The following is an 11,904-nucleotide window of genomic DNA, read 5'->3' on the forward strand; positions in this document are numbered from 1 at the left end:
CAATAAAGTTGCAGTGACCTGGTTTCGGTACGCGACATCACCTTCTCCCAAGTGGCTAAGTATACAAGTTTGTCTCGCGCTAGGTCAATTAGGCCGAGTTATAGAGCGAAAGCGAAATATGATCAAGGTCAAGGGTAAATGTCAAATAAATAAGCTCGTAGTGACCTGTTTTGGTACGCGACACACCTTCTCCCCAAGATGTGTTGAGTATACGAAGTTGGGGATAGCGCTTAGGTCAATTAGGGCGAATAACGGAAAGGAAATATGATCAAGGTCACCGTAAACGTCAAATAAATACGTAGTGACCTGCGTTTTGGGCTAGGTCAATTACAGCGCGAAGTCTATAGAGTGGTAAGGGAATATGAATCAAGAGTCAAGTTAAAGCTCAGATAAAGGTCGCCAGTATCATGTTATTGTACGCCTGCGCACCTTCTCCCCAAGATGTGTAAACGTATATCCAAGCTTTGGGTTGTAGCGCCTAGGTAGAGTAGGGGCCAATTCAGCAGAGCGGAACGGAAATATGAATCAAAGGTTCAAGGCAAAGGGTGAGAATTGGAAAAAGTCGCTAGTGACCCTGTTTGGTAGCGCTAGGTCATTAGGGGGCGAGTTAATAGAGCGGCAAGCGGAAATATATCAAGGTCAATAGAAGGTCGCAGGACCCTGGTTTTCGGTACGCTGCCGCACCTTCTCCAATGTGGGTAAAGCTATACCCAAGTTTGGACGCCTAGCGTCAATTAGCCGGCGCCGAGTTAGAGCAGGAAGGAAAGTTGATCAGGTTCAATAAAGGTCAAATAAAGGTCGCCAGTGACCTGGTTTTGCGTTATGACTGCCTCACCTCTCCCAGATGTTTAAGTAATACCAAGTTTCGGTAGGCCGCGTAGGTTAATTAGGCCGAGTTAGAAGAGCGAAGGGAATATCATCAAGTTCAAATAAAGAGTCGCATGACATGGTTTTGGTACGCTGCTCACTTCTCCCCAAGATGTGTAAGATATACCAAGTGTTGGTAGAGCTAGTCAATTATGGGTCGAGGTTATAGAGCGGAAGGGAAATTGTCTACGCGGCGGCGTGGGAGACGATGAACCATAGTATCCTGCCGACATTCGTCCGCCGCAGCGGATACCAATACATCCTGTATATAAAATCAAAGGGCCGCGGATCACACGGCTCATCTAACAGGTTACTGCGGTGACTTTGTGGTGGAGTGGTGGGATTTAGTAAACCCTGTTGAGTCCCGAATGTTTTCACATATCACGCGAAAACACGTGGAAGCACAGGATGGTATCAGGACTTCTCAAGCAGACATGCTTCTGTTGGGATCGTTATGAAAGTTCACGAGGATGGGCGTACGTTTAAGTGTCTTCAGCATCTAAAAAAAGCATGGAAGCTCCATCGTAACGTAGTAGTCAACAACTTATTTGCCTCCAAGACAGAATAGTAACACTCATCTATTACCTACGCCAAGCCTACAGCTGGAATAGAGGAGCTGCCACCTTGTAACTAATTAACGAGGCAAAACTCCAGTACCACCACCACATGCACTGGCAGTGGCCCATACATTTACAATGTAACAACCACTGACAGTTACGAATGCCATAAAATAACATTTAAGGAGCATAAATCCTATTTCAACAAATTACAGCTTTTGAATTTCACTGTGACACTTGTAGCCTCATAACCAGGCATGTATAGATCTCTACTAGCAACCGGCCAGTCAAAATTCTTTCTAACCAGCGTAACAGTAAACAAATCCATATTTAAACCCGCCTCATTGAGTCAGTCAAAAGGTCTCCACACTTACTGTCGCACTTCAGCCAGAAAGTACATTTCTATGCCTCCTTTCAATCAAACGCTGAACAAAAAAGTTTTCCAATCGCTCTGTCAAGCCACCCATGTCTCAGAAAATGTCTAAATCTTCCTAGCTGCCACTTGCGACTTTACCTGTGACCTCAATTTCGCCACAGTGATGCTTTTCCGGGTATAGGTTACCTGCTCATCAGTCAAAGGCAGCCAGTAGATACATGGTACGGCCTTCGTTTTGCGGAATAGGTCATCCAACAGTTTAGCAGGTGCTTCTTCTTTCCCTTCCTTCTTACGCTCTGAAAGCAGAAATTTATCATTACCGATTTATACTTAAATGTAAGCAAACATGGTCTTACTCCCATTTTCATATCATAAAGAAGTAAAATTAATTATACCAAATAAAGCAGATTGAAATATCATACAATCACTAATTATCATTTTGTTGTTATTAATTTTAAATAATTTCTTGATTATAATAGGAAAAATTTGTTCAGGGAATGGTCTAATAGTACACCTTCTAATCTTAGCAATAGGCAACATCCTATTAAATCAATGACGATAAATGTTCAACTGATGACACGGTATAAAGGAATTAAAATAATGGGTGTTGCCATCACCTTTCTTCTCTTTTCTATCCCGGCTGCGGTCCCTCCTCTTCATATCTCTGCTAGGAGAGTGTGAAAGTGACCTGTCCTTTTTCGCGCCATCAGCTGAAGGTGACCTTGGGCGCACTCTGTTTCTGCTGAAACCACAGATGAACACACAAGCATCAGCAACACGACACCTCAACGATCACACAATTAAACCACTGGCCAGTTCAGTTACCTCATAACTCCATATTGCAACCGTATAGCTTTGCACACAATAACGCGAATTAACTGAAAATTCCCAGTAGTCGCGCACAAATCTTTTCTTTGCCTAACCATTAGGGATGGACTATAATTACTGCTAATAGCATGGGAACTAATTTGTCCACCATTTAGATGACCATACGGACATACTAACATAACATACAGAACACGCACACACAACTGTGGTTTCAGTTACTCAATACAACTACACACAACTGTGGTTTCCATTACTTAATACAACTTCATGCCCGGATCTTGCTCACTGCTAATGTGACCTACTCTAGCTTTGCACTCATAAGTATTGAGAGCGAAAAGTGGCATTTTTGAATTGTATTTGACCACACTATAGGAGTTTGACACGAAGACCGATTAACGGTAACCAATAAACAAATCAGCATCAATAATAACAGATACCTAGCGTATTCAGGTGGTGAGCGACCTGGTATTTTGTCCTTGTCCCATTCTCGCACATCAACCAAGCGCTTTTTCTTCTCAACCTCTCTCAAGTCTCTGTCTGCTTCCTCTTTGGATCGCTTTGCGCGCTCTCTTGCTTGCTCCTCTGTTTCCTTTGCCTTCAACTCCAATTCTTTCTTTCGTCGTTTCTCTTCCTAAGTAAAAGATGGTATACTTAGAAACTGCAGAATGTTCCACTACCACTATCTACTTCTACGCACAACAGCAACAAGCAGAGAGAGTCATCATCCACCAGCCTGCTTGCAAGCAGCACATGTCATAAATAGCATAGCAACTTTGATAGCGTAGCGTAGCAAGTTTGAAAGAGGAAGACGGGAGGCGTAGAGAATTCTAGCAATACTTCACCTAATATATGCCAAGTAACCTGATAGTACCTTGTGCTGATGTCGGAGTTTCTCTTTTATGGCTTCTGCCTTCTGGTCCTGCTTCACTGTTAACTCACGGTGAAAATCCAACTAGAGGTTTCCAGCCATAAATTGTTATTATTAGTAGTAACTCATTAGTATTACAAGCATTTACATATGCCATACAATTATAGTTGGATTATAGAAAATATGCACATGCAACTTACCATGACAAAGATAAAAATTAACACAATAGCACACATTTTTTATAGTTACTTGGATTTTGTAATATTAAACTATATTATTAAAAATACATAACAGACATAAACAGGAATCATGTGAAGATGAAAATAAGTATTAAGTGCCTATTCCTCATAATAGAGTGGATAACTACCTCTGCCGGCTCTGTGAAGTCCACTCTGATAACTTTTGGGTTCGAAGATGGCCATTTAACTCCATGCAGATCTGCCCGCAGGGCCATTGCCTCATCAACAGTTTCGAACTAAATCATACAAATAGATACACGTTTTATAGTGATTAACAATAACTATACCTGTCGTAGTTTCGCAGTAGCTTGAATTTCACACAAGAGAAATGACAAACCATCAAGCAAGACTCTAAATTCTTGAGCACATGGTTCCATACGATAACTACTGAGCATTACTGTTGTGAATTAGTGAATAGCCTAGTGAAACTGTGCTATACACAGGACATCTGTTAAAAGTTAGACACACCGGGAGCCCCAGTCTGTGACACCAGATGTGGGAACTCTTGTACAGGCACACAAGGAATCCGGCAAAAGGCACCGCTCTACCAGCCTTAAAAAACACTGATACCGCCGACACTCACCTCTGCGAAACAGTGAGATTTGATCTTGTCAATCCAGAAGCTGCTGTCCACCAGCTTGCCGCTGCGTCCTAGCAGCTCCTTCAGCTGGTTGAGAGTGAAAGGTCTCACGAGGTTGCGTATATGCACGAGGGTGGACGGTGGGTTGCGGGAGGGTGAGGGTGGCTGTGTGGCCGCCTCCGGCTCATCAAACAGTGCTCCAGACAGCTGCAGTTTCACCTTTCCTACAACTTTCTCTTCCACTAGACAAACACAGATCACGACTACAACTGGTTGCCTGGTACAGAAATAGCCAATTTTGGATTTTTAGTTTGCATGCTCGATAGCTTTCAGCTCATTAGCAGATGCCTAACATGCTGTAACAACATTGCCGTTTTTGACTTTCACTTCAAATATGAACAGTGATGAATGCGGCGAGTGGGCATTGCAACATTGCTGGATGTGTGAAAAGTTTGTAGAAACTTAAAAATAACTTAAAAACAAACACTCTGATTATAACTGCAGTTTTGACCACACGACTCGAAGTGTTTGGTAGACAGAAATTCCAACAGTACATCGCACTTTTTTAAAGTTGAAATTTTCTTATTCCTGAATTAGCTCAAAAACCATCAATGTTGAATGAAAATGTGTTATTATTATCTGACATGTACCTTTAGGCTTCATTTCCACTGCTTGATTCTCCTTATCACCAGATTGCTGAGGTTCATCTTCATAATCAAGCTCTTCCTCTGATAGGACATCTTTCTGGGAGACTTTCTCAGCAACCTATGAGAAAATAATGAAACGATTTGAAAGAGGAACAGAGACACTGATTATGCCCAATCTTCATCATTTATACATGAACTACAAACTCAATGATGTATATTAAAGATAGCAGAGTGATAGCTAGGGTTCTAGAGATTTAAACTGTAATCGTATTTTATGTCTTCATGTCTTAGCTGCAAAATTTAATGCATGTAGTTTTTACATGGCTTACATAAGAATCCTGCTACTATTAGCTTGTCTCATGCAAGTTTTGGAGTGCTTTTTATTGCTTAGAATTAGCCCCCAAAGCACCCGAACAAGCAAAAATATACAAGAGGAGATTCAATTTAAAATTTACACGTGTGACATGTTCACGTTCATAAACATGCTACAAAATGAAATACGCTAATTGTACTCATTTCCAAAACCATACCATCTGCATAGCATTTTCTTTCCGGTCCTTCTTGAGTTTAGATGGTGGTAGCTCCTCCTCTACATCAGAGTCGCTCTCAGCCTGCTGCACCTCACGCGTATCCAAAACAATCATCGGCTCCACGGGGTCAGGTTTCACATCCGGTATGATGTCCTGACAAAACATATTAGAAGTAAAATAAGCAGGGAATTTTTCCCTCGAGCCAAAAAACAACGTAATATGACAATGGAATGGCTGAACCCACTTAAAGCAATAAGTGATATCGGAAAGTCCAGCTTTGGACATTTAGGTCATAGAAAAAGGGGGATAAAATGGCCAGGCACGCTTAGGAAAGTACATGATTAATGTAAACACTCGTGCGTTTTTAGTTTTTGCATTAACACAAACATTGCCAAATAGCCCAAATGACCACAATAATATTTGTAAATGTTTCTGTAAACAGAAACTCACAGTCTGTGAATTGAAGTACGATGTTAGTGAAGAGAATTATAGATCAAAAACCTAGACTAGTACTATCGTAACTATGTAATATATAGGCAACTTATCACCCCTCTTATCCATGTTATCTGATCTCAATATGGCAGCAGGGACTTTCCGATATGGCTTATACATAATGCACAGAAAATACTGCAATAAATAATGCATAGTAGCAAGCTTCAACATGATATTGAAATACATACCGAGCTGTCATTTTATCCAAGCATCTAAATCAATAGAAAAATATGCAAATATGTGGAATAATGACCAGTTAACAAGATGAATGGGAATGTGTTTGATGGCTTTCACATGTACACACATGCTGGTGTCTGCACGAGCTCCCACTTCTCACCTTTAGGACATCAGATGAGATGGCTAAGGTAGCTCTCTTAGCAGGTCTTGCCGTACCCCACCTACGCTTGCGCGTTGGCTGTTCGCCTGTCTTCTGTGTCGCTGTCTCAGTACTGCCTGTTCTTGTAGCTATTAAAAATGGAAAATGTTCACATAAGACAAACAAAAGTCAAAACTGTAGCATTGGAATTACATCTTCAATCAAAAATAATGGTGATCATTCATTTCTCATCAAACTGGAAGATGAAGTGCGAATTGTTTAATGCTTCCTTTTCATATGATATGATATATCATATTTCATATCATTTCATTTCCATATCTGTGCTACATGTTTACTGATGCTATATGGTACATATTTCTATTGATTAGAATGCAATAAAGGTTGCCTACAGTGTAGTGAAATCTTTCTTAGTTGGATCTTGGGTGGTTCTGTTGGAAGCAGAGGTTGCACCTGCAAAAACCATTAATTTACCTAGCATCATATGCTACAAATACAATGTCAAACAATCTTTTACATATAAAATTTTGCAATCTTTTTGCCTTTGACAAGTTTCTGCCAGGAGGCTTTGTGTTGGCTGTCTAAGAATAATGGCCAGATCTCTCGGTATCTTCACTCAAAATAAATTAAACCATGTCTGCCGCTTTACAGCACCCATTTATACACTCAGAAAACATTTTTTCAATCTAGTCTCTGACAGTTCTAAGTGCAGCTGGTAACGCGACAAAGAATACACGTAGGCGACTCCAATTTGCAAAGGTGACTCAACCAATCTGCTGAAGTCCATATGTCGCTCGCAGCTGGTCATCTACCTGGTCAATGATATAAAATTAGCAAGGTGGAGGTAGGTGGGGCTAGCAGTGTCGTGATGTGTCCCGCAATCTATTTCTTTGAAGATGATATCAACTATCTCCAAAAGCAGGACGTGCTCATCAGTGGTGGAGGTGATCGCAGCGCAGTGTAGGTAGTCGGATCATTGAAAGTTATAGTTCGTTCACACAAAGTTGGATGTACCACTCAGCTGCACAGTCACATTTCGGCAAGGTCGAAGAAAAAGTAATCTGCATAGTCAATCACTGCCACTAGAGGTGGAGGTCTGTTCACCACATTCACACACGTGAACGGTGGTCAGGTAAGTGCAGTTTCATGGATCCACGATACGTCGGCCACGGAAGATCCAAGCTTATAAACACATGTAGCAGGAAGCTTCTAGCAACGTTGATAGCTGTAGATGTTTCAAGTGTGTTCATGATGCAGACTAAGCTGTAGACAGCAGTCACGGACGCGATAAATTTCATGCGACCTATGCCCATCGCATAGAATCAGGATTTCTTCTGTCTTGACGAAGTCTGCTCATCTACATGAAGCATACTAATTTCATTACAGAGTTTTTAAAAAGCACAGATCATTCACTTTGCAGCTCGTCAGGTGATGGCAAAAGTCTTAAGATGGCAAAAATCCATGTGTACATTTACTTCTGATAGTGAGAAAGGTGTAGAGCACAGAAAGCCATGAGAGGCATCCTTATTCCTAGCAGATAGATAGATATTCATTTCAACTCTTGCTGCCCGAGTTCACATAAGCTCAGCACCGATTAACGTGAGATTGTCTGGATGCCATTGACAGTCTTCAAAGGTCAGCACACTGTGGATCAGTTCTCATTGCAAATTCTACACATCCCGCGATGAGCCCAGCACTGTGGCATAATCGGCATACTTATATAGTACAACCCCACTCACGTACTACGTAAGTACACCCTTGAACAGGGCACTTGGTTGACCATTTTGAACACTTCCATCGTTTTGATGCATGTTGATACTCTACAGCATGATTTAGAGTATTGGCATTGTCAAATTCACTTGAAGCTAGGTAAGAAACTTCTTATCTTCTAGATAATCAGATCCGTGCTGGGTGTGTTGACACAGTAATGTTCTGCAGAGATACGTAATATGTCCGAGGTGTTTCTCAACATTTTGCTGTCACGTGATTGATGACACTCACACTGGCATGCAGCACAACCAGCAGCCCCAAGTCAATTTGTTTTCGGGCAGTGTCATGTCCAAGCAAGTCTAAGCAAATCAGAGAACAAAAGTGGCAAATCACTGATGATCAGAAGGTGTACATCAATCATGTTTCGATGTGACGTTTTGAAGCAGGCAGACCCAACTTCCACTAACAGATCTCGTGTCACTTTGCTAGGTCACAGAGCAGTATTCCAGTTCAAACGAGTAAGCCGACCACGTGCCTCCTCAGCCAGTTCAGCACAGCAGGTACAACTCCGGCGTGGAATTTCACGACGTCTTTCCTTCACGCAGCTTCGGGAAGCTTCCGATTACGGCTCGTTCCAATCAAAGACGCGGTCAGAAGCATCAACATCTGGCCCAGTCAGGGCTCAGGAATTGTGGATAGCGCAGCTGCAGTCTCACTCTTCTCAACCCACTGCTAGCCCGGGGGACACGTGACGCCACTGTAATGCCAGCTTCTACCCATGCCTGACCTGACACACTTACAGTGTTCCTTAATGGCACACAACACCAAAAAGCAAAATGGTTTTAAGAGCTTAGTTATTTCACCTCATCCAGACACATAAAAACTAATAACAGAAATGAGGAACTAATATTATCAACTTGCACATGTATGCACCAACCACACAGCATTGCATAAAACAATACCCTATTATGGGATTATGAGGGCAAAATAATATTCCAGCAGATAATCCAATCAATGATCACTATATCAAGAGATATTTAATTAAAGCAGTTCTGTCATCTTCAAAAATAGCCCTAACTCTACAATACAATCGGATGTGAGAAATATCTATGACAATTTACCAGTTAATAAATACGGAATTACGATATAAGATCGTCAACCTATTGCCAAAGTTCACCCATTGTGTGGGTATTTTTAGAGATATGGATTCTGGGGAAAGGTTTAGATTGCCTCATAGTTAATTCCTGGACTTGCTAATATGACATACTGTATTTTGGTTCTAGGACAAATACCCCCCGGACAATTACCCTCCATGCCATTCACCCCCCGGACATTTACCCCCGGACAATTACTCACTTGGTGTTTATTATTCATTGTTGAACAGTGATACAGGGAGGAGGTCGAGGAGGAGGGAAGAAGGTGGTGGATGAGGGGGGAGAAGGTGGAGGAGGAGAGCAGGTGGAGGAGGAGGGGGAGAAGGTGGGGAGAAGGTGGTGGAGGAGGAGGAGAGGAGGAGAGGAGGTGGAGGAGGAGGAGGAGAGGAGGAGGATGAAAGGAGGTGGAGGAGGAGGAAGAGGAGGATGAGAGGAGGTGGAGGAGGACGGATGAGAACGTGGGAGAAGGTGGTGGAGAGGCGGGGGAGAAGGTGGAAGAAGAGGAGGTGGAGAGGGAGGAGGTAGAATGAGGGTGCCCTAGCCTGACCTCCCTCAACCACCATCTCTACCTCTCCTCTCCCGCCTCCTATTACCCTCCTCCACTACCCTCTCGCCGTCGTCGCATCTAACTCTCCTCAAATTTCGCGGGGCGTAAATGTCTGGGGGTAGATGTCCCGGATGGTAAATGTCCAGGGGGGGGTAAATGCCCGTGGGGTAAGATGGTCCGGGGGTAATTGCGCGGGGTGAATGCATGGGGGTAAATGTCCGTCCCGGGGCCTGATCTGTCTGGGTGTATTTTCCTGTATTTTTCTACCGCATATAAGATGCGCAGATGATAAGATTAACAATAAGTAACGTTAAGGGGGAAAATTTAAAGCGACCAATACCAAAAATTTGCACCCCTTATTTAGCCTTAATCACACTGACCATCACAGTTATTATTTTTACATGTGTTACACGATAGTGCCCCAGACGACTCAGCAATATAACACAAGGCTGATCAATGCTTATAGTATATTACGTAAAACTAAGAAAAATAGAGAAAATGCATATGATTAGCTTTAAGTTGGCAGCCGAAGCATTGTTGCCTAAAAACATGTTTGGCTGTGAATGCCAGTGCCATGTTTATATAATCAGTAACACGTTTCAAGTTACATACAACTGGTCATGTTTAAAGGCTGGATAATTCTTATCTGAAAGATCTTTGGCTGGTAAGATGCAGGATGTTTTCTACGATGCAACTTATGCATCTTATAGGATTGCATTCCTATGGACAGTATGTAGCAGTACTTGGATTCGTACTGATATATTTCCTCATAATGGATTTTTGCTACACCCTATCCTGACCTACAATTTCAACAAAAATTGGCTACATCATGTGCACACGCTAAAATGAAGAGCATAAACAAACGCCTTCCCTCTTTTCTCTGTCTTGTCTCTTGCATTGCCTCCTCGTTCAACAACCTCAAACCCTAAAACAGAAGAATCCCCTTCGAGCCCTAACATCAATTCAAGGATAAAGTAGTAAAACGCATTTCAAAAGTGAAGATTCGAAGCAAGTCTTCCTGAACTGTTAACAGAATTTTTCCACACATTATGTACACATATTACTGGTATTGCTTGTGCTGAACAGCAGTGTCCTAACTGTAAAAGGCTAAGCTTTCTTTGAGCACTCTCACTGTTATAACTTTCACGCAAAATATGCATAATGAAGTCTCCTCAAAAAAAAGTCCCTACAACGTTCTCAATGGCAGCTTGCATCCAGACCAACAGAGAGCTGTACCAGTCTACACAACCACTACAGTCACCCAAACGAAACCTCTCCCATTTTGTCTGCTGGTGGCAATTAGAAGTTAATTGTTGCGATATACTGAAAGAACTGAGCAAGAGAGGTAGGGTGGCTGGGGTCGGCTGGATCATAAGAACCTTCATACTTACTTTGAGATTTTTTGTCACTTTAGGTGATTTGACTTCCACGAATTCTCCTTCCCATCTTGTCCCACGCGGCAAACAGCAAAACATGCTATACATAATAAAAATGATTTTTTTTAAGCAATAGCAAGACGCACCCATTGAAAGCTTGGACACCATACTTATTAGACATCAGCTGGACCACAAACGTAAGAGAGAAGGCAGAATAGCGCCATTGATTATGCAAATGTTGACGAAGCTAAGAGTATCAGCTGGAACAGTGAATACGAAGCTGTCATTATTATAGAGCAGACAGCTAATATCAACGTGGGACGAGAAAGACGGACTGTTGGAAGTTTGCTGGCAACTGGCAGCTGTATTATAAAAAGCGGCGCCAACGCTCCATTAGCGACGTGTTCCAACTTTGATATCCTTAATGAGTGAAATCCAACCTAACCCCTAACCCTAAATACATAAACGCACAAACTAATTATGACACATTGACATATATATATATATACTAATTGTAGTATGACCTTAATGACATTAATGGGGACATCTCCTAATGAGATGCACCCACCATAAAAAGACATGCAAAGCTGTGACAAAGCAGCCCGACTAATGTCAATGCATATCCAGCAGCACAAATCCAAGATAGCGAGTGTATGGGTGTGCCCTGTGCAGTGATGTAAGTGTAGGTGAGGTGAGGTGAGGGTGAGTGGGTTGGTGCTCAACTTTCACATGCTCTGCAAGCGGAAATAACTCAACCATCTTTGCCTGATTGGCTGGTTCTCAGAATTATTACATTATC

General features: G+C 42.2%; 1 protein-coding gene and 1 long non-coding RNA gene across 8 annotated transcripts in view; both read right to left on the reverse strand.

Moving 5' to 3' along the window:
• Nucleotides 1-1,507, reverse strand: part of LOC106813164 — a 3,845-nt gene extending 2,338 nt beyond the window's left edge. The window contains exons 1-2 of the long non-coding RNA XR_001394434.1: nucleotides 1,491-1,507; nucleotides 1,302-1,307 (exon numbers count right to left, since the gene is read on the reverse strand). This is a non-coding gene — a long non-coding RNA (uncharacterized LOC106813164). The remainder of the gene's footprint in view (nucleotides 1-1,301; nucleotides 1,308-1,490) is intronic.
• LOC106813162 (apoptotic chromatin condensation inducer in the nucleus-like) overlaps nucleotides 1-11,904 on the reverse strand; it is a 29,727-nt gene that overhangs the window by 8,532 nt on the left and 9,291 nt on the right. For 6 of the 7 annotated variants that reach the window (XM_014817228.1, XM_014817226.1, XM_014817232.1 and 3 more), the window contains 10 exons: nucleotides 6,711-6,771; nucleotides 6,322-6,449; nucleotides 5,493-5,645; nucleotides 4,966-5,080; nucleotides 4,319-4,557; nucleotides 3,864-3,971; nucleotides 3,500-3,580; nucleotides 3,066-3,259; nucleotides 2,418-2,542; nucleotides 1,987-2,096 (listed from right to left, as the gene is read on the reverse strand). In XM_014817228.1, the coding sequence (XP_014672714.1) occupies nucleotides 1,987-2,096; nucleotides 2,418-2,542; nucleotides 3,066-3,259; nucleotides 3,500-3,580; nucleotides 3,864-3,971; nucleotides 4,319-4,557; nucleotides 4,966-5,080; nucleotides 5,493-5,645; nucleotides 6,322-6,449; nucleotides 6,711-6,771 (1,314 nt within the window). The remainder of the gene's footprint in view (nucleotides 1-1,986; nucleotides 2,097-2,417; nucleotides 2,543-3,065; nucleotides 3,260-3,499; nucleotides 3,581-3,863; nucleotides 3,972-4,318; nucleotides 4,558-4,965; nucleotides 5,081-5,492; nucleotides 5,646-6,321; nucleotides 6,450-6,710; nucleotides 6,772-11,904) is intronic. The other variant, XM_014817227.1, reaches the window with a different exon arrangement.

This window comes from Priapulus caudatus, unplaced genomic scaffold (assembly GCF_000485595.1).
Source record: "Priapulus caudatus unplaced genomic scaffold, Priapulus_caudatus-5.0.1 Scaffold731, whole genome shotgun sequence".
Taxonomy (NCBI): domain Eukaryota; kingdom Metazoa; phylum Priapulida; class Priapulimorpha; order Priapulimorphida; family Priapulidae; genus Priapulus; species Priapulus caudatus.